The sequence below is a fragment of the Schistocerca gregaria genome, chromosome 2 (genome assembly GCF_023897955.1).
Source record: "Schistocerca gregaria isolate iqSchGreg1 chromosome 2, iqSchGreg1.2, whole genome shotgun sequence".
Lineage (NCBI taxonomy): Eukaryota > Metazoa > Arthropoda > Insecta > Orthoptera > Acrididae > Schistocerca > Schistocerca gregaria.
Window position 1 is genome coordinate 635,234,918 of NC_064921.1, and position 20,833 is coordinate 635,255,750.

At 38.6% G+C, this 20,833-nt stretch overlaps 1 protein-coding gene across 2 annotated transcripts in view; it reads left to right on the plus strand.

Moving 5' to 3' along the window:
- LOC126334660 (run domain Beclin-1-interacting and cysteine-rich domain-containing protein) overlaps positions 1 to 20,833 on the plus strand; it is a 203,552-nt gene that overhangs the window by 109,475 nt on the left and 73,244 nt on the right. For both annotated transcript variants that reach the window (XM_049997119.1, XM_049997120.1), the window contains exons 6-7: positions 3,542 to 3,716; positions 12,463 to 12,594. In XM_049997119.1, coding sequence (XP_049853076.1) covers positions 3,542 to 3,716; positions 12,463 to 12,594 — 307 coding nt within the window. The remainder of the gene's footprint in view (positions 1 to 3,541; positions 3,717 to 12,462; positions 12,595 to 20,833) is intronic.

A 20,833-nucleotide genomic window follows, 5' to 3' on the forward strand; every position in this document is an offset into this window, starting at 1 on the left:
TAGAACAAGTCTGTCCAGGTTGAAAAATTCTCTTACATTACCCACTATGCATTGACAATATAGTGCAATTGGATAGATTAAAATATCTGCTCACAAAGTGGCCACAGGATAATGCACACATACAAAAAGGTTTCACTTATGCAAGCTTTTGGAGCCAGTGGTTCCCTCTTCTGGCAGAAAAGTTGAAGAGGAATGAAGGAAAAGGCATGGAAAAAAGAGAAAGAAAAAAAAAGAAATGATCATGTGTCATTGATGGCTGGGAGGTGCCATTCAGGGAAGTTCAGCCACTGAATTGCAAGTCTTATTTCAGGTGACACCAGGCAATTTGTGTGTTGTTGATGATGTGGTGGTGGTGGTGGTGGTGGTGGTGGTGGTGGTAGTGGTAGTGGTGGTGGTGATACAATACCCAGTCCACAAGTGGAGAAAATTTCTAACCGAGCCGGGAATCGAACCCGAGTCTACTGCATGGTAGGCAAACATGTTATCACTCAGCTAAGCAGGCAGACAAAGGACTGGAGAGGTTTAGGAAAAGAGGTACAGTTTGGAAAAGTCACCTAGAACCTGGGGTCAGGGGAGACTTACCAGATGGCAAGTCTTCCCTAATCTGGGGTTCTGGGTGACTTTTCCAGACTTTACCCCTTTTCTTAAACCTCTCCAGTCCTTTTTTTTTTTCACCCCTTTTCCTTCCCCTTCAACTCTTCCGCCAGAAGAAGAAGCTACTGGCTCCAAAAGCTTACATAAGTTAAACCTTTTTGTGTGCTTGTTTCTCCTGTTACTGCTTCGTGGCTAGACATTTTTTTATTTTATTTTACCCCCCCCCTGCCTCCAATCCCACTATGTGCTGACCATTTTCAGACAAGGTTTGCAGTGGGATTGCCATGCAGATATTGCCATTGTGGTTGGAGATGTGCTTAGTGTAGTTAGTTTGCAACGGAATACCATATGCCGTGGATTCCCATACGTGTTAAGGTTGGAGCATGCAGGGGAATGAGTCATACCCTCATTTTATGTACTCTACCAACAAATTTTGATCAAAGTATGCATGGACGTGTAAATTATATATTCTTGTTGATAATAAAAGGTGCTATTACCACAAAGTTTATGCATCTCAGGTAAATGAATGTATGAGTTTTGCCCACATTACTTTCTTCTACAGTAGTGTCTTTGAAAAAGAGAAGTCAAATTAACTGCATGGAAAATTTGTCCCTACGTTAGTCCCTTTTTCGAAACCAGTTATATAACAGCAGCCTACCATTGGGGAAGTGGGTTTGTCATGTGCTGCCAAGGAATTTAGAATTCTTAGTATATTGTTGCACATACTTTTGCCTTACACAACCATTTTATAGTGAATGTCTGATATCAGTATTTATATGCATGTCTAGACTTAGTTCACAACAGTTGCCGAACATTTTAGATTAACACTTTTGAAAACATTCCTGATTGTGCAGCCATATCTTTCATGACAACACCAGCAGTGCTGGGTGTCCTCTTCTAGCTACTCCCTCTAAGGATGTTTCACATTATGTTTGCCGACCAAGGCTCTAGTATTCTGGTTGCTCCTAGTAACCACACTTCTGTGCACTCACTGTACTTACCTAATACATAATACTAAAAACAGTAATTAAGTTAAAAGTGAATAAATAAATTTGAGGATTATAGAAAAATAAAAACTATTTCTTAAAGTCGCACCAAGAGTTCATACGTTAATCATAATGCTCAACAAGTTTTAACAGATTGAAACTGTAGTGATAAAATGTGTTGTTGTTGAACCAATTAGTGACAACTCGTGTCAACTTCTCATCAGTCCCAAGATGAAATGTCACCAAGGAAATATTTCTCCATCAGTACTGCACAAGGTGACACTATGATTAAGTCTCGTGACACAAATTTGGGAGGAGTGGGATTGAATCCCCATGTGCCTGTCCAGATTTAGGTTTTTCAGTTTTCCATAGTCTCCCTTAATTGTTTAAGACAAATGCAGAGATGGTCCCTTTGAAAGGGATGTGTCCAATTTCTCCTCACATGCTTGTCCTGTATTGTGCTTCATCTCCAGTACTCTTGGGGCTAGGTTGTTAAATTCTAATCTTCTTCTAATCTTCCTTTCTTCTGCTTGCAGTAAAGTTTGTATTCACTTAAAACATCAGATCCAGACTGCACAGTAAACATATGAAAATTTTAATATTAAAATCTTGAATCAACACTTTTCATTGCAGGTGAACAGAGTGCACACTCATGTTCATGAATGAAAACTGGAAACCAAATTTCCTCTGTCATTCTGAATAGCACATTTGAGTCTGGGAGCAGAACTCTTAATTGATTATTCTTCTGAAAGATTTACTGAAGGATGCCCTTCCATAGCACAGCCACTATCACTTTTGACTAATTGCCTGTTGGATTCTGTCTTGGGTTCTTCAGCCAGCGTCTGCTTCTGTCAAAGAAACTGAGACAGAAATCTATGGGCAGTAAAGCCAGTTATTGGTTTTTGATGCCATGTTGTCATATTGTGCTCCTAAAAGTTCATCACTATTCATTTTGGTTGATTGGTTGGTTGATTTGGGTCAAGGGACCAAGCAGCGAAGTCATCGGTCTGACCGAGTGAGGTAAGGATGGGAAGGAATTTGGCCATGCCATTTCAAAGGAACCATTCTGGCATTTGCCTGAAGTGATTTAGGAAAATCACGGAAAACCTAAATCAGGATGGCTGGACGCAGGTTTGAACCGTCATTCTCCTGAATGCGAGTCCAGAGTGCTAACTGCTGTGCCATCTTACCTGGTAATATAGGTTTTATTGTCTATGTCTATAAAGAGTAAATTCAGGTCTCATTCATTTTTTTCTGTACTGTCAAACAAATTCTCTTCTGAAACCGAAAAGGATTGGAAGCAATTTTGTAATGAGAACATAATGAACTTTCAGAAAAAGTAAAACGTAAAATATGTATCAAATAAAACTATTTTTGTCAATGTTTTTTCTCTTAATTTTCAAGGCTGTTGAAATTATCTTTCCTATGAAAATATGAGCTCATTCCATTGAATATTGGCATAATTTCCTATCAGATCCTCTGTTAACTAAACAATCTTGTTCTTTACATGTAGTAGCATAGGGCACTTTCAAGCTAACATTCAGTGGAATATATTATTACCAAAAGATAAAGATTCAACCATATTTCTGCTTTGTATGTCTGTTAGCTCTAGTTGAATGTTCTTGTATGAGTCAGTAGTAAACAAAGATAATACGGTGTAAAAATAGTTGAACTAACACATAGACGAGGGATGGATGGCTCCTGTGCCTTTCTTAAACCCTACATTAATCACTCTCTTGCTTTCTCCCATTTCAGAAGAGAGAGATTTAATATTAACCTCTGGGGCATACTCTTTAGGTAGTCCATTATGTTTACCACGTCTGTTGGATATTTTTAATAATTCTTATTGTAATATACTTTCATACCTGATTTCTTGTTTGGATACATATTGCTATGATTTCTGAAGTACTTTTACTCTGAAACATTAGTATTGCGTTAATAATTAATTATTGAAATTCCAGATGAAATGCAATAGAAAATTGTGCGTCAGTAGGGAAAATAATGCTGTTGGAGAGGAAAGTGATGAAGACATCTATCATTTAAAACAGAGAATTCGCATTCGCCGCCGCCAGTGCCAAGAAGAAAAACAGCGTCAGGCTTGGAATACATCGCTGCTTAGTGATGGCAAAACTGACAGTATGTATAACACCTTCTTTACTTTCATATCCGATGTCACAGGTTCAACATTTGATTCTACGTTGAAAATGTCAAAGCAGTCATCTGCTGGCTGACAGGCAATTCTCAAGGCGTCTGTTAAGTTGAATTTTTGGATGTTACTTGTTTTGGCAGAATTTGTGTTTGTGAAAATACCCTGTGATGTCTTATGTCTTATGATTCAAGTTTCAAATAAAAAATGTAAACATGCTGTACTGTGTGTCATATATGTAGATTTGGATCTCACAAAATTTCCTTGCAGTGTTTTGATTCAAATGTGGATCTGAGGTGGCAATAGGATCTTCTCTGCTATGCTCCCAGTTACTACTGTAATGAGTGTAAGTATTTTCTACTGGATGTCGGTGAGACTGGAAGAATCGGACACAGCTATTCATCAGCAGATATCTGTATTGATTTGCAGCAGAGTGTACCTGTGGCTCTGGGTGGTAGGGTATCATGTTTTCAGACCTCTATGACCAAGATGTAGTGACACAGCCGGCTGTTACAATGTCTAGCTCAGCAGAGTGGTGTGGGATCCTTGTGACGTGCACATACTCAAGCAGCTGACAGCACTGGTCAGGGTTGTTTGGGGGAAGAGATCAAACAGCGAGGTGCGAGGTGTCACAGCCATGCTATAGGCGAGGCTGGCTGGCGATGTCTGGCAAGGGTGGACACACAGTGGCTTAGTGCCTGGAAGGGCTTTGGTTTGACCCTCAGCCCATCATTGCTGGGGCCCTCTGACATGTGGCCTGGTCAGAATGATGGTTGAGAGATGAAGGCCTAATGGCAGGAGCCCACACTGTAGCGAACACAGACCAAATGATTTGGTAATTCTTGGTCTGGCCTGTGCTGAAGGGATGCTATAAATGTCACATACATGGCACACCAAAGTGTGCCTGCTTTCTGTAACTCACTGGTCACTGACCTACAGGTGGGCTGTGGCACCTAAGCATGTGCTTTGGTGCAATTCTATGCCACCAAAGTGATTTCCTTGTGGTAACTAGCCCTCTTGTGTTAGGCTCAAATTGTTACTCAATGCTGTTTTATGAGACTGAAGTCATGTCGTGTCATGTTTTCATGCCTGTTTTGAGGCTTATAAATAGTTCATTTCTGTGCCTTTAAAATTAGTTTCCCTTGCTCTCCCACCACCACTACCATACTCCTAAATGCATCATTTCCAAAAAATGAACCAGCACAAAATTGATATCACTAAGATTAAACAGAATGATCATTCTATTTTGAATGATCATTCTGTGTTTTGAAATATGATTATTGTAGTTAGTTTGCAATGAAATACCATATGCTGTAAGATTCCCTTATTTATTAAGTTTGGAGCATGCAGGGGAAACCCTTATCATACCCTCATTTGACCCACCTTACCAACAACAGTGAAGTCAATTTTGAAATATTGAAAGAATGGCTGTTAGATGTGTTTATAACAACATTTTATTGCCTGTGTTGGTTTTCAATTTATCCTGTGGTTGAATTGCATATCCATCTGATATACAGTTTGTTTTCTTTTTTTGAAGATGTTCACTATGACTGAAACTGGGAGAAAATAAATAATACATTTGTACAGCTAATGGCTAGCGTGCAGCCCTTCATATTTCTGACAGCTGTATCAAGTCACCTCATTAAACGTTTAGTTTAATGGTTTCATAATTTATAACATGAAGTGAGCAACAACCTTGTTGAAACTGCATTTCTTAAATTATAAATATTGACCATATTTTAGCCAGGCTTTAAAATCATTGCAGTTGTTATATTAATAGTTTGAACTCTCACATGTACAGAAATCAACACTATGATGTGAAACTGTTATTTATTTTTGTGTTGCATGTGACTACTTCAGTTAATATGGCATGCATTGGCAGCATTTCATTTGATAATAGAAATAATGGTTTAGGTCTGGAATACATGGTGAGTTCAGAAGCATAGGGTCTTTTTCACTAAAATTCTCAATCCTAAACACCTTCTGTATAATTGATAGAAACCCGTGAATTTTTCAAATTATCAAGCTTGTGTCTTTGTTAGTTTTCTTTTCCCTGTTGTTAGCTGTTTGTATTAATGCCTGCATTAAGATTTCAACATGTGGCTTTCTCAAATACACTGTTTCATATTTTATTTCTTTTTACTTATTTTTTAAAAGTTGGCTGCATTACACTACAAAATAAACCCCTACTTAATAATTTGAATCTGGCGACAAAATTCATTTTATTCAATCACTGTCTTACCTATTTGGTCTGGTAGATGGGGCAACTGCCAATTTCTCTGGTAACATCCCCATTCTTCTACAAATGCCAGCTTCTGTTTAAATTCCAGTCCAAATGGAACAAAATATAGCATCCCTGAGCAATGCTCCAAAAATCTCGCATCATTAGAAATTGTTTCTACCATTACGGTTTTCACTATAAGAACCATAACTCACATAATCTACTCATTAACTGCCCACAGTTCACTAAATAGTAGCATATATTCATTGTACAACTGAATATGGTGTTACGGTGTCACATGTCACAGTGTCTAAAATCATCCGCTGTCTAACCAAGATCTCTTTAAAACAATATTTATGTAGTGCAGTGGACTACCATCAGTTTATAGTGTGTGTCTTTAGCCATTTAACAAATTAACCTTTATTCTCACAATTTGGAGATAGAAAGTCCTGGTAGAATTAAATAATCTAGGAGTAAAGGTAACAACTTGCTGGATAGGAGAGGGGAGAGTGCATGCCCCCTCCCACCACACACACACACACACACACACACACACACACACACACACACACATATATATATATATATATATATATATATATATATATATATATATATATATATATTAGTAAGGCATATCTACAGTGCTTAGCAATCTCAGCTTTGGGGGTGGAGGGAGGGGGGATAGTGGGGATACAGATGAACCATGAGACAAAGATGGAGGAAGGTAGCAGGGTAGTGATTTGGGAAGACGCTGTAGTCTGACTGTGGATTGTGTTGGGAAACGGCGGGGACAGGGTGATGAACTGTTAGGTGCAATTTTGAGAGGCAGTTCCTGAGCGGAAGGGCAGTAGGTGACGGAGGAGGGAGGGGAAGCAGAGAAGGAATAAGGACTATGCATGTGCAGGGGGGGGGGGGGGGGCTGTAGACATGTGTATAAGTCTGGAATAGGAGCAGGGAAATAGATAGATGCAGGTGGGGGTAGGCTCTAGTGGAAGTTGAGACCAGAGGCGTTGTGGGAATGAAATTTATGTTGTAGGAAGAGTTCCCACACCTGCAATTCAGAAAAGCTGATATTAGAAAAAAGAATCCAGGTGGCACAGGCTGTGAAGCAACTGTTGAAGTCGATCACACCATTTTGAGCAGCGTGCTCGTAAACTGTGTAATCCGACTCTAGGTCTAAGTTGGGCAGTAGCCATGCATGTGAACTCACAGCTGATTAATGATTGTGCCCACATAAAATGCTGCACTGTGATTTCAGTTAAATTTACAGACCACATGGCTGTTTTCGCAGGTGGCGTCGCCTTTGCTGGAATAGAACCTTGTCCAGAAACAAGTATCCCATGCCTTCTCTCCCCTGTTACCTACCACATCCCACATACCCAGTCACGAAGGAGAGCCCCTTCCAAGGACTGGAGCATCTGAATCATGTTCTCCACCAAGGTTTTGTCTACCTCTCATTGTGTCCTGAAATGTAAAATATCCTCCTACCCCTCCCCCCACCCACACACACACACACACACACACACGTGCAAAACAGTATTCTGCCACCCATCCGATCTATACAATACCTTTGTCTGTCCCTATTCCACACCTACTCCCAACCCCCTTGCTCCAATGGCTTACATCCCTGTAATAGACCTAGACCTCTGATGTACATCTTTCCACTGTCACCTACTACATTTGTGTCACAGGCATCTCATACCCCATTAGATATAGGGCCCCCTGTGAAAGGAGCCATGTGGTCTCTTAACTTCACAGCAACCACTGTGCAGTGTTCCACATGTATGTGACCACTAACAAGCCCGGAGATAAAAGTGGTCATGTGTTGTAGTGGGACATGCAACATGTCTCACTTTCCCTTTACTAGATCGATGAAAGATGTGCGTGTGAGAAACGTGGCTTCAATTTGTAGTACCATAAAGAGCATCTACTGTGCCAGGGTTTGTAGGAATTTATGTGCATATATGAGAAAGAAAAATGCAGGCACAGTGCAGAAAATTATGACGGATGTGTAATTTGGAATGGCCAGTGAGGGATCACTTACACTTTGCAGTCATGCTTTGGGGGTGATATGGACTCCAAAGAAGAAAGGAGCCTGGTGACAATGATTTAGCACTGAAGAAAATGAGTGGTCTTATATAGACAGCGTGCTAGGTTATCTCAAGTTAAATATGAACTAAACAGTTTCGGTCAGACATTGAAGCATTGTGTATGAACACGTTGTCTGAGATGTTTTTTAATTATCAGTTGTTGAGAGTTGATAACTTATTTGAATATAGAAGAATTACAAAAACCCTGGTTTGTAGTATCTTAGTGAGTTGTTTAAAATATAGAAGCACTCTTAGTGCCCTCACCCCACTGCAGTCATAAAAGAAGTCAGCAGTCAGATACGTGGCACTGCATAACAGTACCATAACATCAAAAGAAAACGAGACAGTGACTGGGAAATTCAGAAAACAAAGTGACCGTTGTTACAGGAAACGAGTGAAGATGTAGCATCTCACAATATATTGATCATTTCCTAAGCATCTCCTTTGTGGTATGGCCAGCATTCTATCCTATTTCATGTTGCCTTTACTCCTAAAGTATTTCATACTTCTATCTTGATATCCTGGTCTTCTCATTGGTTCATAGGCTACTTTATTAACAGTTCAGCAGTTGTCAGCTAGATGAAGTGCATAGCCTGCATCAGTAGTAGTTCAGCCTTTCTGATGTAGATGTCAGGCATTCTGTCTGGACCAAATAGCTGCTCTGGTAGACACCACCAAGTATCCATGTACTGCAATATATGTAGCAATCATACAAAATACAGTAGTGTTCCAGTGTAAACATTAACGCACATCTCTTTAATTTTGGCATATATCTGGGCAAAAATTCATTTTACTCATAACGATAAATCTATTTCTCAAGACAAAGTGGAATCTTGCTCTAGACGACAACTGCAGAGGTTCTTAACTGTGTAGAGTTCATCGAATACACATCTATTCCTGATAATGTGGATAACAAATTCCTTTCCAGTCCTTTTGTCAGTCTTTTTGTTCTTTGTACACTGAGCTAAGTAGCTCTGATACAGACCCTGCACTGTTATACAGCTGTCTGATGGTTGACATTACCCTGTTATGACTCCATTCTTAATTTATTTACAAAGGAAGTAAAAATCTGAAAATTAATTACTGTTGCTTCTCAAATTGATTAAGTTAATGAAAGTATATTAGACAATGGAAACTCCAGTTAGTAATATCAAAATGTAGGAAAAGATAGATTGCTACTTACTCTAAAGTAAACACAAGTTTCAGACAAGCACAATTAAAGGACATATTAGAAATAGGAATATGAGCATTATAAGTGAAGTTGTCCATAACTTGCATATCAATGACCATTTATTATGCTGTATACCCTTAGGAATCTGAGCCGTTCCCTGAAAGATAACTGCATACATGGCTGCTGATTGAGGCTAAATGAACTATGCAGCTAGACAGCTGTGTTTGACTATGGTGACAGCAATCAGCAGTGGTTGGATCACATCACAGATTCGATCTCTAATACACTACTGATGCATTTATTCTACAGGCATTGAGGCTACTACCAAGACTGCTTGTCCCTGTTGGGGTGAGGAGTGCTGTTCAGCTGTCCGGGACAAGCATGCAAATCTGCACTAAGTTTAGCTGTCACCCAACTACAGAAAACTTTGCAGTGTAAAAATGCCACAGACTTAATAGAGAGAGTGTGGTGAAAAATCACTAATTACCATCAGTGGTTCCATGAAATACACAAGGTTGGTGTAGGAGAACATCTGAAGGATTTTCGGGCAAGTTTGTTATTGGCCTATGATGAAAGCGTGTTTCCATACCAGCCTGAGACACACAGCCTAGGCAATCGTGAAACACATCACAGAACTGTTGGTTGGATTTTGTGTGTGTGTGTGTGTGTGTGTGTGTGTGTGTGGAGGAGGGGGGGAGGGAGATACATATTTACTGTGATTTTTGTTTTTAGGTAACTGCTATGTTTTAATGTGTGTTCAATATTTTATGGTTTTCTTTTAACCATATTCATCTCTAAAGAGAATTGTCAAATAAATTATCGTCATCTTTATAAATTGATTTTGATGTTTCATTTTACCAGTGATGAACTGGTTTTTTCAAGGAGTTAGAACAGATAGAAGAGACAAATGTTCTCTGGTATAAAACTAAATGTCTTTCCAGAAATTATCTTAATCAGTTTTTAGAGAGCTGATTTCCCTCAATAGTGTCCTGAGATTTTCTGCTGACAAAAATATCTGAATTTTTTTATTCATTTAAAGTAGAGGAAGGAAGCAGTGACTGTAAGATTGTTAAACCTTCCTTGCACGTGATTTTTCAAAGGGGTGTTGAATAAGATATGAAAATATTTCTGTATAATGAGCGATGAAGAAACAAACAGTTTGATTTACTGGGCAGATTACGTAGAACCGATGTAGAATGTCAGCTGATCGATGTTCCTGTTTACAGAGGACGCTGTTGTGTACAGAAAAGTTGTAACATCAGAAAATTATAGCAAAATGTTGTAGACCACCAGAGGGTAACCCGATGGCTCCTATCAGTGTTTGCTACTTTTACATGCACTACTAGTTTCTCTCACACAAACTGTATGAGCCGGTTGTTGTTGACTTCTGCCTCATAAAGTACTATGCTGAATTGACATGGCTGTTTCATCTTTCATACTGTTTTAGTTCATCAGTTTAACAGACAGTTTTTCTTCCAAATGTCATTCCTCATACCCTCTCTTTTTTCCATTCTTCTTTTTCATACTCTTACAAAGACATTGAAGAGCACAATTTTCAAGAGTATAGTAATTTTCATGTGTAAAATAATTTTGTTCTTATCAAGGACTATGAAACCCTCTTGAATTCATCTGCCCTAACTTTAAGGTGTAATACGATATCTCTGTTACTTCTGCCCTTGCTTTCCTTTTTTCTGTACCTTTATTTGTTGGAAGATAATACCTATTATATACTCAGCTGTTATAAATGTACCACACTTCCATTTGTTTTATTTAAAAGCAACACACAGATAAAAATGAACACACTAACAGATTTCCGTTCTTCACTCCTTCTGTTTTAAATGTTCTACAGATTCAGGATTTTGAAACTTAACTGTCCACGTTAATCGGTCTATATTAATTGTGGTTGAGCTCTGTCGCTGTGGATTTAATTACTTCTAGAAATACAGCACCGGCCACATTTCGTATAAATGTGTTTTATCACAAGATGCATTTCAAACAGCACAAAATATGACTTGAAATAAAATAAATCTATACAGAAAGTGGCTGGTTGGTGTATTTCTTCAATCGCATTTTCTGTTCAGTTTAGTCTGCTGTTTCATCCATAGCTATGTTGCTGTCTTTAGTGCACATATCGTGCATACTTTAAACAGCTCGACCATATATACTTTATCAGATCACCCTTTTATTTTTCTGTAGATGCTACCAAAATTTTATATGCATGTTGAGTAAAGCTATGGTGACTCATCCCTTTTTGCACTTAACATGTATGCAAATAATTATGTGCCTTACAGACAATAAAATTCTTTAGGGTATGTAACTGCATTGACAGTATGTAAAATTCTCTGACTTTTCGGCCACTGTTGTAAATGGCTTTCCTCAGGATGTTTTGCTGACTGCTTAATGAGGAAAATCTTTAGTTCATATATATACTAGTGGAAGCTGCTCTGATAGGATATTGAGGATGAGGAGGATAAATTTTTCCTTTTTGTTGCCATTGGTAGAGACAGACAAACGAGAAATGGGCAGTAGGTATGAAATAACACCATTTACTTACTGCCTGCCAGCTGAGCTGTGCCAGTACTTACAGCCACTGTGGCAGCCAAGATGCCGGAAGTTTGTACCCATCTTCTGTATTCATGTTGGTGGGTTGCTTGGCTATTTCTATTGCCTCTGTAATCTTTGTCAGGGTAAGTGGCCATTTCACTAATACATGGGCTTCTCAAAATATTATCTTTTTGTCACATTCATCTTGGTGGTCTGCCACCATTGGCTTGGTGTGTTGTCTTAGACAAATGTATCTATCGTATTCAGATATCCGTGCTCTAATTGGTTGCCCAATCTCACCCTAATATACTAGTGCACACTTGCAACTGATTTTGTGGGCACCAGCAACTGCATCCGTCTTCAAGCCAAGAACAGCTTTCAAAAAGTAAAAACAGTGCTACACTGTAACTGTCACATGTTTCCACTTCACCTATTTCCGCCAATGACAAGAAATAAGGCAAACACCAATAAAGTACATTGAACATCCCCCCTCCTCATCCTCATCCTCATCCTCAATACCTTATCAGATAATGAAAACAGCTTCATACGCTAGTATACAAGAACTAAAGTTTTTCTCATTCAGTAAACAGCAAAACACCCTGAGGAGAATTTTCCTGACTATGCAGTCACATACCATGAAGAATTTCATTGGCAGTGACGACGACCAATGATGCCTATGCTTACATATATGCCTTACGTTTTTGCAGCCACAACAACAGATCAGAGTGTGAGCCCATTGTCGACATCACCCGGAACTCCATCGGAAAGCATTTCTACAGATGATGTAGATGACCTAGAAATTGACGAAGTTAAAAATTTGACAGAACTTAAAGATGCTGGTATGTAACCTAATCCTCTGTTGCCATATGTAAGTTTTATAGCACACATCAATGTTTCATTAAAAAACTGAGCAAATATTTCACACTATGTATTAAGTAGCCAATTATGAGCCTTCAAAATATAAGCATGAAATAAGTTTCAAAGTTTGCCTAGCAATATATATAATCTGAAAAATAATCTCACTTCAGTAGTTTACACAAGGTCCGGTCACAGCAATGAGATCAACTATCAAAAAGTCTGAGTAGCCACCTCATTGTCACAGACTGCTGTGAGACATACAGGAAGTATGTCAGTAAGGTTGTGGAGGGTAGATGTGGAGCCATGGCAACTCCAGTGCGATGGCCAGCTGCTCTAGCCCTGATCGAGGTGGTCCTACAGAGTCTCAGCTGGGTTTAAATGTGGGGAGTTTATTGGTCAGGGGAGTTCATTAAACTTATCCTGGTGGTCTTCGAACCATGCACGTACACTGTGAACTTCATGATATGTTGCATTGTTTTGCTGGCAGATGTCATTGTGCTGAGGAAAAGTAAACCGCAACAATAGGTGCATACTTGTATTGATCTACTGTGACTTCCAGAAAGATTTGTGCAGACCGTAACACTCCCTCCTCCAGCTGGGACCTTACTGACGATTGTTGCAGTATGTTTTACGCCATATGTTCCAATGGCCATCGGTTCGTTGGAGGAACATGAAACGTGATTCGTGTGAAAGGGCCATCTGTCACTAGGCAGTGGATGTCCAGTTGGGGTATTAGCGTGCAAATTCCAGCCTTCATTGCTAATAAACAGCAGTCAGCAGTAGTCTGTGAACCACGCACCTACAGCAGAGGCCAATACACAGCAGTGTTCGCTGAACAGTCATATAGGAGACACTGTTGGTAGCCCCTTGATTCATCTAGGCAGTGAGTTGCTCACCAGATGCACATCTATTCACAGCCACCATTTACCCCTTTCGCCTATGGCCTGTGGTGCACCCCAGTCACCATGGCGCTAGTTTTGGATAGCGCCATATTGCCATGCACATTAAACTTTAAGCATTGTGGCATGTGAACAATTTTCAATCTTAGCTGTTTTGGAAATGCTTCCACCCTTTGCTCGAAAGCCAGTGATTGTGCCCTTTTGAACTTCAAATAAATTGCATTACAACAATGACTGCACTGTTTTCTGCATTTCGTGACACTATTTACCCTCCACTTCTAGTGCTGCCACCTGCTGGCTGTGAGTGGCCATTGTATGTTGGTGTCAAACATAGACAGTTGTTAAATTACTATTACTGGACAGTGCCTAATGTAGTACCATGCTTTGCTTTCTAAAATTGACTCCAATATACTTAACATTTCAACACTCTCTCGCATCTTAAATTTGTTTAGCACTGTTTGTTGAAGTATACCATGTGAAGTACACATGTACAATATTAGTTTACCAGTTGTTAGTGCAAATAATTATGAAAACAGATGAGCTACCACAAATTTTATGGGGCCCAAAATGATGCATACACACCTAAGACTTTCTCTTTTACATGGATGTTTTCTCTCAGGAGGTAGGCTTTTCACTCATAAGACATTCTTTGAAAACACACACACACAATGCAAGTACTCCACATAAACAGTAACTGTTTATCCAGAAAGGGAATGCTGGATGGACAAGAGAAGGGAAGGATTTATGGGTTAGAGTGAAATGTTGAAAAATAATACACTATAAGATGAGAGTAGTATCCAGGACAAAGATAGGTAAAGATAAAGTGATCAAATAAGGTAGCCAGTTCAATCTGAAGTACAGGACTACTATAAATGATTAATTGTTTTTTAAAGTTGAAAATTTTCCAAAGTATTATATGTGCAAGTACGATTGATGCATGAATAGAACCATAAACTCATCAACTTTGCATGGTGCCCACCAGGTGGCATTACTAGTGCAGTGCCTTCACAAAATGATGACAGAGGAAGCAAAGAGTTTTTGTTTGCTGGAATATGAGAGACATTTATAACAGAGTAGCGTGCATCCAGAAACAATTATAAAAATGAACCGCCATGTAAATATAGCATTGGTACTGACAATTTGAAGACAATGTTGTGCTTGAAACAGAAAAGTACCAGTGAAACAGGTGTGCCAGATGCAACTGTGGAGAGGGTGAAAGACAAGTTTCATACGCAATTCAAAAAAATAAATGATCCTCACAAGCCACAAACTTGGAATACCACAGCAAACTGCATGGAAGATTTTGCAATGAGTTACATTTTAAACTGTACAGTCTGCAGCTGAGTTAACAATTAAAACCATAAAATTATGACAAGCACCTTCAGTTTTGCATCACAATGCAGAAAGCACTTGAAGATGACCATTTTGCTTCCAAGGAGATATTCAGTGACTAAGCAACATTTCATTTACCTGGGAAGGCTAATCACCACATTGTGGGTGTGTGGGACACTGAAATACCTTATGAAAATGTGGCACAAGAATAAGATTCACCAAAGGTTAATGTTTTCTGTGCAGTGTCATAGTCAAAGCTGTATGGGCCATTTTTCTTCTGTGAGAAGACACTGACAGGTACATCTTACCTTGATATGTAGTGATTGTTGTTGTTTCCACAGCTGACTGTTGAATCTGAGAATATCATTTTCCAGCAAAATTGGACACCCTCCTCATTGGAACATCAGTGTTGGTCACTATCTAAGTGATTAACTTCCAGATAGCTGGATTGGGCATAGTGGTGAAGATGATCTGGCTCTGTTCCCTTGGCCACCCAGATCACCTGACCTAACACCTTGTGATTTTTCCCTGTGGAAATACATTAAGGACCATGTTTAAGCATCCCCATTGCCAGGAACCCTGGAACATTTGGGAGAATGCATCAGTGCTTCTGAATGCCAGGCTGGTTCCCATGTTCCATATAAGATACATGCTTTGCAGACATACAGAACACTCTCTCAAACTTGTTCACAAAATCTATTATATTTGCAGGAAGATTTGGTATACTGCTTCTGTTCTGGAGGGTGAATAGGTGACTGATGACCTTAGCTGTTTAGTCTTGTGGAACACTTACTCAGCAGCTTTGATGACCATTGACAGGATGTTTCTACATAAGGTGGGAAATGAACTTGACTACCGCTTGAACATGCTGTGTGACCAGAGGAGCACTCGTGGAATATTTGTAGAGTGCCAAATGCAGATTTTGTGAATTTATGATTCTATTCAAGCACCAATCACATTTGTACATGTAATACTTTGGAAAATTGCAGAGCTTTGAAAATGAATGAATCATTTACAGTGACTCTGTATACTGATAAAGATAAAAAGAAAAATGGAAGGAAAGATGAGCTTTGGAAATGGAAAAGAGAGGGAGAGCAGCTAGAAGAGAGTGAATAAAGTTGATGCAAGGAAAGAAAAAGAAAATTTGAAATAAAAGGCATACTACAGTAAAAAGGAAGAAGAGAGGCATGACAGAGGATTGAGACTGTAAAAAGTTTAGGCTAGAGGAAGTAGGATGTACTCTGCGTAAATCGGAGAAACTGCTGCAAATTGCTGCTGAGGGGAAGGATGCAAATGTGATTGATGATGTGTCATGCAAAGTAGCACAATTGCTTTTGCTACTAGCTCTGTTGATATGTGAGAGATGACTGTGATAGGAATGGTATGCACCTCTCTCTCTGACACTAACATGAGTTTCGTCTTACTGGGAATTGTTACAAGATAAGTGAACTGAATGAACTTATTATAATATTGAAGTAGTTCTGTGAGAAACATAAAATTACTCTGTTGCATTTGGACAGCATGTTACACAAAGTATGGATGCATGTAAATGAAAACTATAATCCAAAGAAAAATGTGGAGGAACGGCTGGTGATGGAGGTGTCATCAGTAAACTTCAGTACAATAAAGACTGAACTTATTGATGTGGTAGGATTTACAGCTGTGTACATTGACTCCAACTAAGTTGATCAGATGGGCACCACCCTCAAAGAAATAAATTAGTTGTTTGGTCAGAGAAGAACCAAGTGGTGCAAATGTAGAAAAATGCATTGAGATTCTGAAAGGCATACAATTGACTGGTCTTGCAGGATCAATGGACATGAAATACATGAAAGCAGAACAGAAAGTAATAACTCTAATATTAAGATTGTTCTTTTATTGGGTGTATGAAACAGTTCACAGTTTACTAAATCACAGTCGACACCAAAAAAGAATGGAAGAAAAAATTCCAATAACTAACTGTATCCACAGTACAGTGGGTCCTGATTTACCTTAGAACTAGTGTGAAGAAACTAATGTTACAGATTCAGAGAAGTCCCTTATTTCTACCCATACTAGAGACTTGTTTTAAACCATCAAAGAACCCCGGGGTTGTAATGCTATATACAATCTCCAAAGGAAAGATAAAAAAGAATGGAAGAAAAAGTCTCAGAAACTAATTGAATCCACAATACAATAGGTCCTGAATTACTGTAGAACTAGTATGAAGAAACTAATCTCCACAGGAAAAATGTTCTGATTTGGAATAAGGCTAAGGAGGAAGTGACAGGATGTGTTGTTGATATATTGCATTCTGTTTTTGTTTCCTTCATCACTGAGATGAAAGTAACAACTGCTGAGACCTACGTGCATTCTAAAATAAGTGTGTTTCCTGTATTGCCTCATACTTCTACAAATGGTAAGGCTTTTGAAATCCTCTTGACCATCTAAATCTATGTATTGTTAAATTCTTCTTGACCTTGAAGAATTCACGGACGAGTTTCTTCTCCCCCTAAATTCTTGTCTACCTAGAGCTGGTGCAATTTTTTTTGTTTTTATTATCCTTGCTTTTATGTCTATTAGACTCTGAAGAATGTGTACTGTTAGTTTGGAAAGCTCCTGCAAGATGAGTTAATTACTGTCACATTTTTAGCAGTAATTTCGTTATTCAATTTTATTATCACATTTTCAGTAGCCTCTACTTCACTGAGACATCAGTCACAATTGTTCACAGCTCATTAGATATTTATTGACAGTTTGTATGTTGGCAACCAGTCTCATTGCCATGCAAAACATAACTAACTTTTTGTACAAAATTAATTATACATTAAAATTATTTTAATTTTTAGTAAATAAAATTATTTTTAATTCAACAAAGTCTTGTATTCCTTGATCCTGATAAGGAAGCCTCACCTGGAACTGCAACAGGATCAGCTGTTGTATTTTGCTGTGATAAATTACTTCTCCCTTGTTAAAGACCTCACCCACCATCTCCTCATTCTCATCATCCATCTCCCCCCTCCCCCTCCCTCTTCCCCTGCCACCTACCCCTGCCCCCTCCCCCTCCCCTTCCCTCCTCCCAGCAACTTTGAATACAAATCGTATGCAGTTTCCATGTGTACTCATTGCAAAGTTTGAATAATAGAAAAAACAGACAGCATGTAGCTCATGAATGTGATTGCTGATAGAATTATTCAATGAAATCTGCCAGGTAGTTGGCCCTCTGATGGAATAATGAGTGTCATAAGAGATTTTAGAGTATTTTGAGTGAATCATAAAAGCGCTGTCAGAGGTAAGGAAAAATTAAGTGAGATGATGACCAGAGTTGTAATTAATTATCCATTCCACACAGCATCAACATGTGAGTTAGTAAGAGACATAAATGAACTCCCGCCCATTCAAGCTAATGGCAGCCAAACAATTACACCAAAAACAGTATCCAAATAATGCTGAATTAGCTCTACAAAATACCATTTAAGGCCAACATGAATGCCAACCCTGCCACAGACAGAAATATGCTGAGAGGACTCAATTGCATTTTGTTCTAGCAATGTAGAAGTGTACAAACATTCTTTCCATAGCCCTATGTCAAAATTAAGACATCTTATCTGTAGTTCACAGTATAAAACGAGGGTCAGATAGAATGCAATACCATACATTGCTCCCAATTAAATGCCATCTCCAAGAAATATCTCTCACGTTTTAGTGGGTTTCTGTTTGAGACACAATGCTTTGGCTTTTAGTATGAGGCTCGTTTGCAGTCAAGGAAGGATTGCATCAACCTGGCCTGTAACCCTTGCCAATAGCAAGGGCAAAACATCAAAGAAAATGGACATTTGGTTGGTATTTATTATAGTACCCAAATTGCATCTTATCGTAATAATCATCATCATGGTTCTTTTAGCAGGTATCATTCTATACTGCAGTGACAATGCAGGATCCATGGAACTCCCCCACTCCCATCCCATCCCCTCCCTCCTACTCTCACACACAACCAACCACCCCTCCCAAAAAAAAAAAAAAAAAAAAAAAAAAAAAAAAAAAAAAAAAAAAAAAAAAAACCTACACACCTGCATAGTGTGTTTCATCATTATGTGCTAACCCGACATGAGCAGATTCCTCAGAACAGGTAAATTAGATAAATAGAGCAATGTACATACAGCATAGGACTTGAAGTGATTTTGGAGGGAATTGAATTGAATTGAATTGGAATTGAATTGAATTGAATTGAATTTTATTTGATCCTGTAGGATTACATGGTGCACATGAACTACATGTAATATAGGACATGCCAAAAATACAAAAACTTTCTTTATCACATACTTCCTAACAATTCTAACATCATCAGTTGTAATTAACAATATATACACATTCAATGTGAGCAGTACTCATCAACACTGTAAAATTTCTTTTCCACCAGATAGTCTTTTAGGTTGTTTAAAACTTTAGTGTCACGTACGTGGTCACACTGTTTTTTAGGCAGACTTCTTAGAAATTTGATACCTGAGTACTGAGGTCCTTTTTCAAGCATTGTCAGTCAATGGGGTGTGCTTCATATGTCATTCTTCCTCCATGTGTCCATGTGTTGTTTATATGCACACTAGCATTTGTAGTCCACTCAGCACTATCTTTTGTGACATATTGTATACTTCTATATATGTACAAGGAGGAAAAGTTAAGATGCCTAATCATTTGAAGCAGTTTCTGCATGTTTCAGAAGTCTTTCTTCTGAATATGATTCTGACTGCACCTCAGATGGTGGTGACATTAAATGTGTTATTCAGCAATAAACTGGAAACTATATGGAAGAAAACAACAAAAATTGCTAAAGTACTCTGTTAAACTAAAATCACTTTTTTGTGGAAAACAAGTAGATCTTTACCTGTGGACTATGCAGCCCGTACTACTGTAATGCACATCATATTAACTGTTTTGCTGGTAGTCTGTATCCCTCAATATGCCAGTGGCATAACCAGTTGACAGTCTTAGTTTATATTTTTTCCTAAATGTTATGTAATTAATCACTTATTGTGCAGTAAGATGAACAACAGGTTTGCAGTATTATGGTTTTATTTATTTTATTTTGAGTGTAATGAGGTTATGTGATTACTGCATGTGCTTGATGTTGAGGCCCCAACTCAATACATGCATAGATATGACACTTACAGAACTGTTGTGCACACTGTAGCGTACTGGATTAATTCACACTGTAACGTACTGGGGTTAATTCAAACTCTAGGCAAGCATCCGAAATACATTTTCAGGAACTCCCTGCATTTTAATTGTCAACCTCAATTGAATGCTTGTTTTCTTTCAGATGTATCCACAAGTCAGTTGTCTTTAAGTCTTGTAATCTGGAGGCATATCTCAGCCAATCCATGATTGTGGATACTGTGCATTTGTGATCGTGATGTGCAATTTGGACGAGTTGTACCACATCATACACATACCTGACTAAACTAGCATCTCAGTGTTCAAGCCATAATTTCATATGATAACAGGAACAAATGAAATTGAGCCATTGCCATTAGCAACTTCTCAACTTTGAAATGATATCTAGTGGGAGTAGGGGCTAAAAACATACCTGGGATACCAGTTCTCATGGTATTAACTACATTGTCATTATAAAAGCAACCTTTTTAGTTGTTTTTTTCTGCATACTGCTTCACAGGTGCATCATTTAGCACCAGATCTTAAAGTCTTGACCAGTTTCAGGGGCATAACACCTCCTAAACTTGTCTAGAGATGATGATGTGTGGTAATGAAGCTTGTCTGTACGTCAATTTTCATCGCTTTATCACAAGCAATTTCTGATTTATTGTTGAATAATACGTTTCAAGTCCTCACATTTTGAACAGTCTAGCTCATCCAAACATCAGTTTGGACCAGATATTGTATGTATTACTTGTTCCAAACAAAGTGCCCACAAATAAAATAAAAATGTGCACATACCCGATTACTGTGTGTGTGTGTGTGTGTGTGTGTGTGTGTGAGAGAGAGAGAGAGAGAG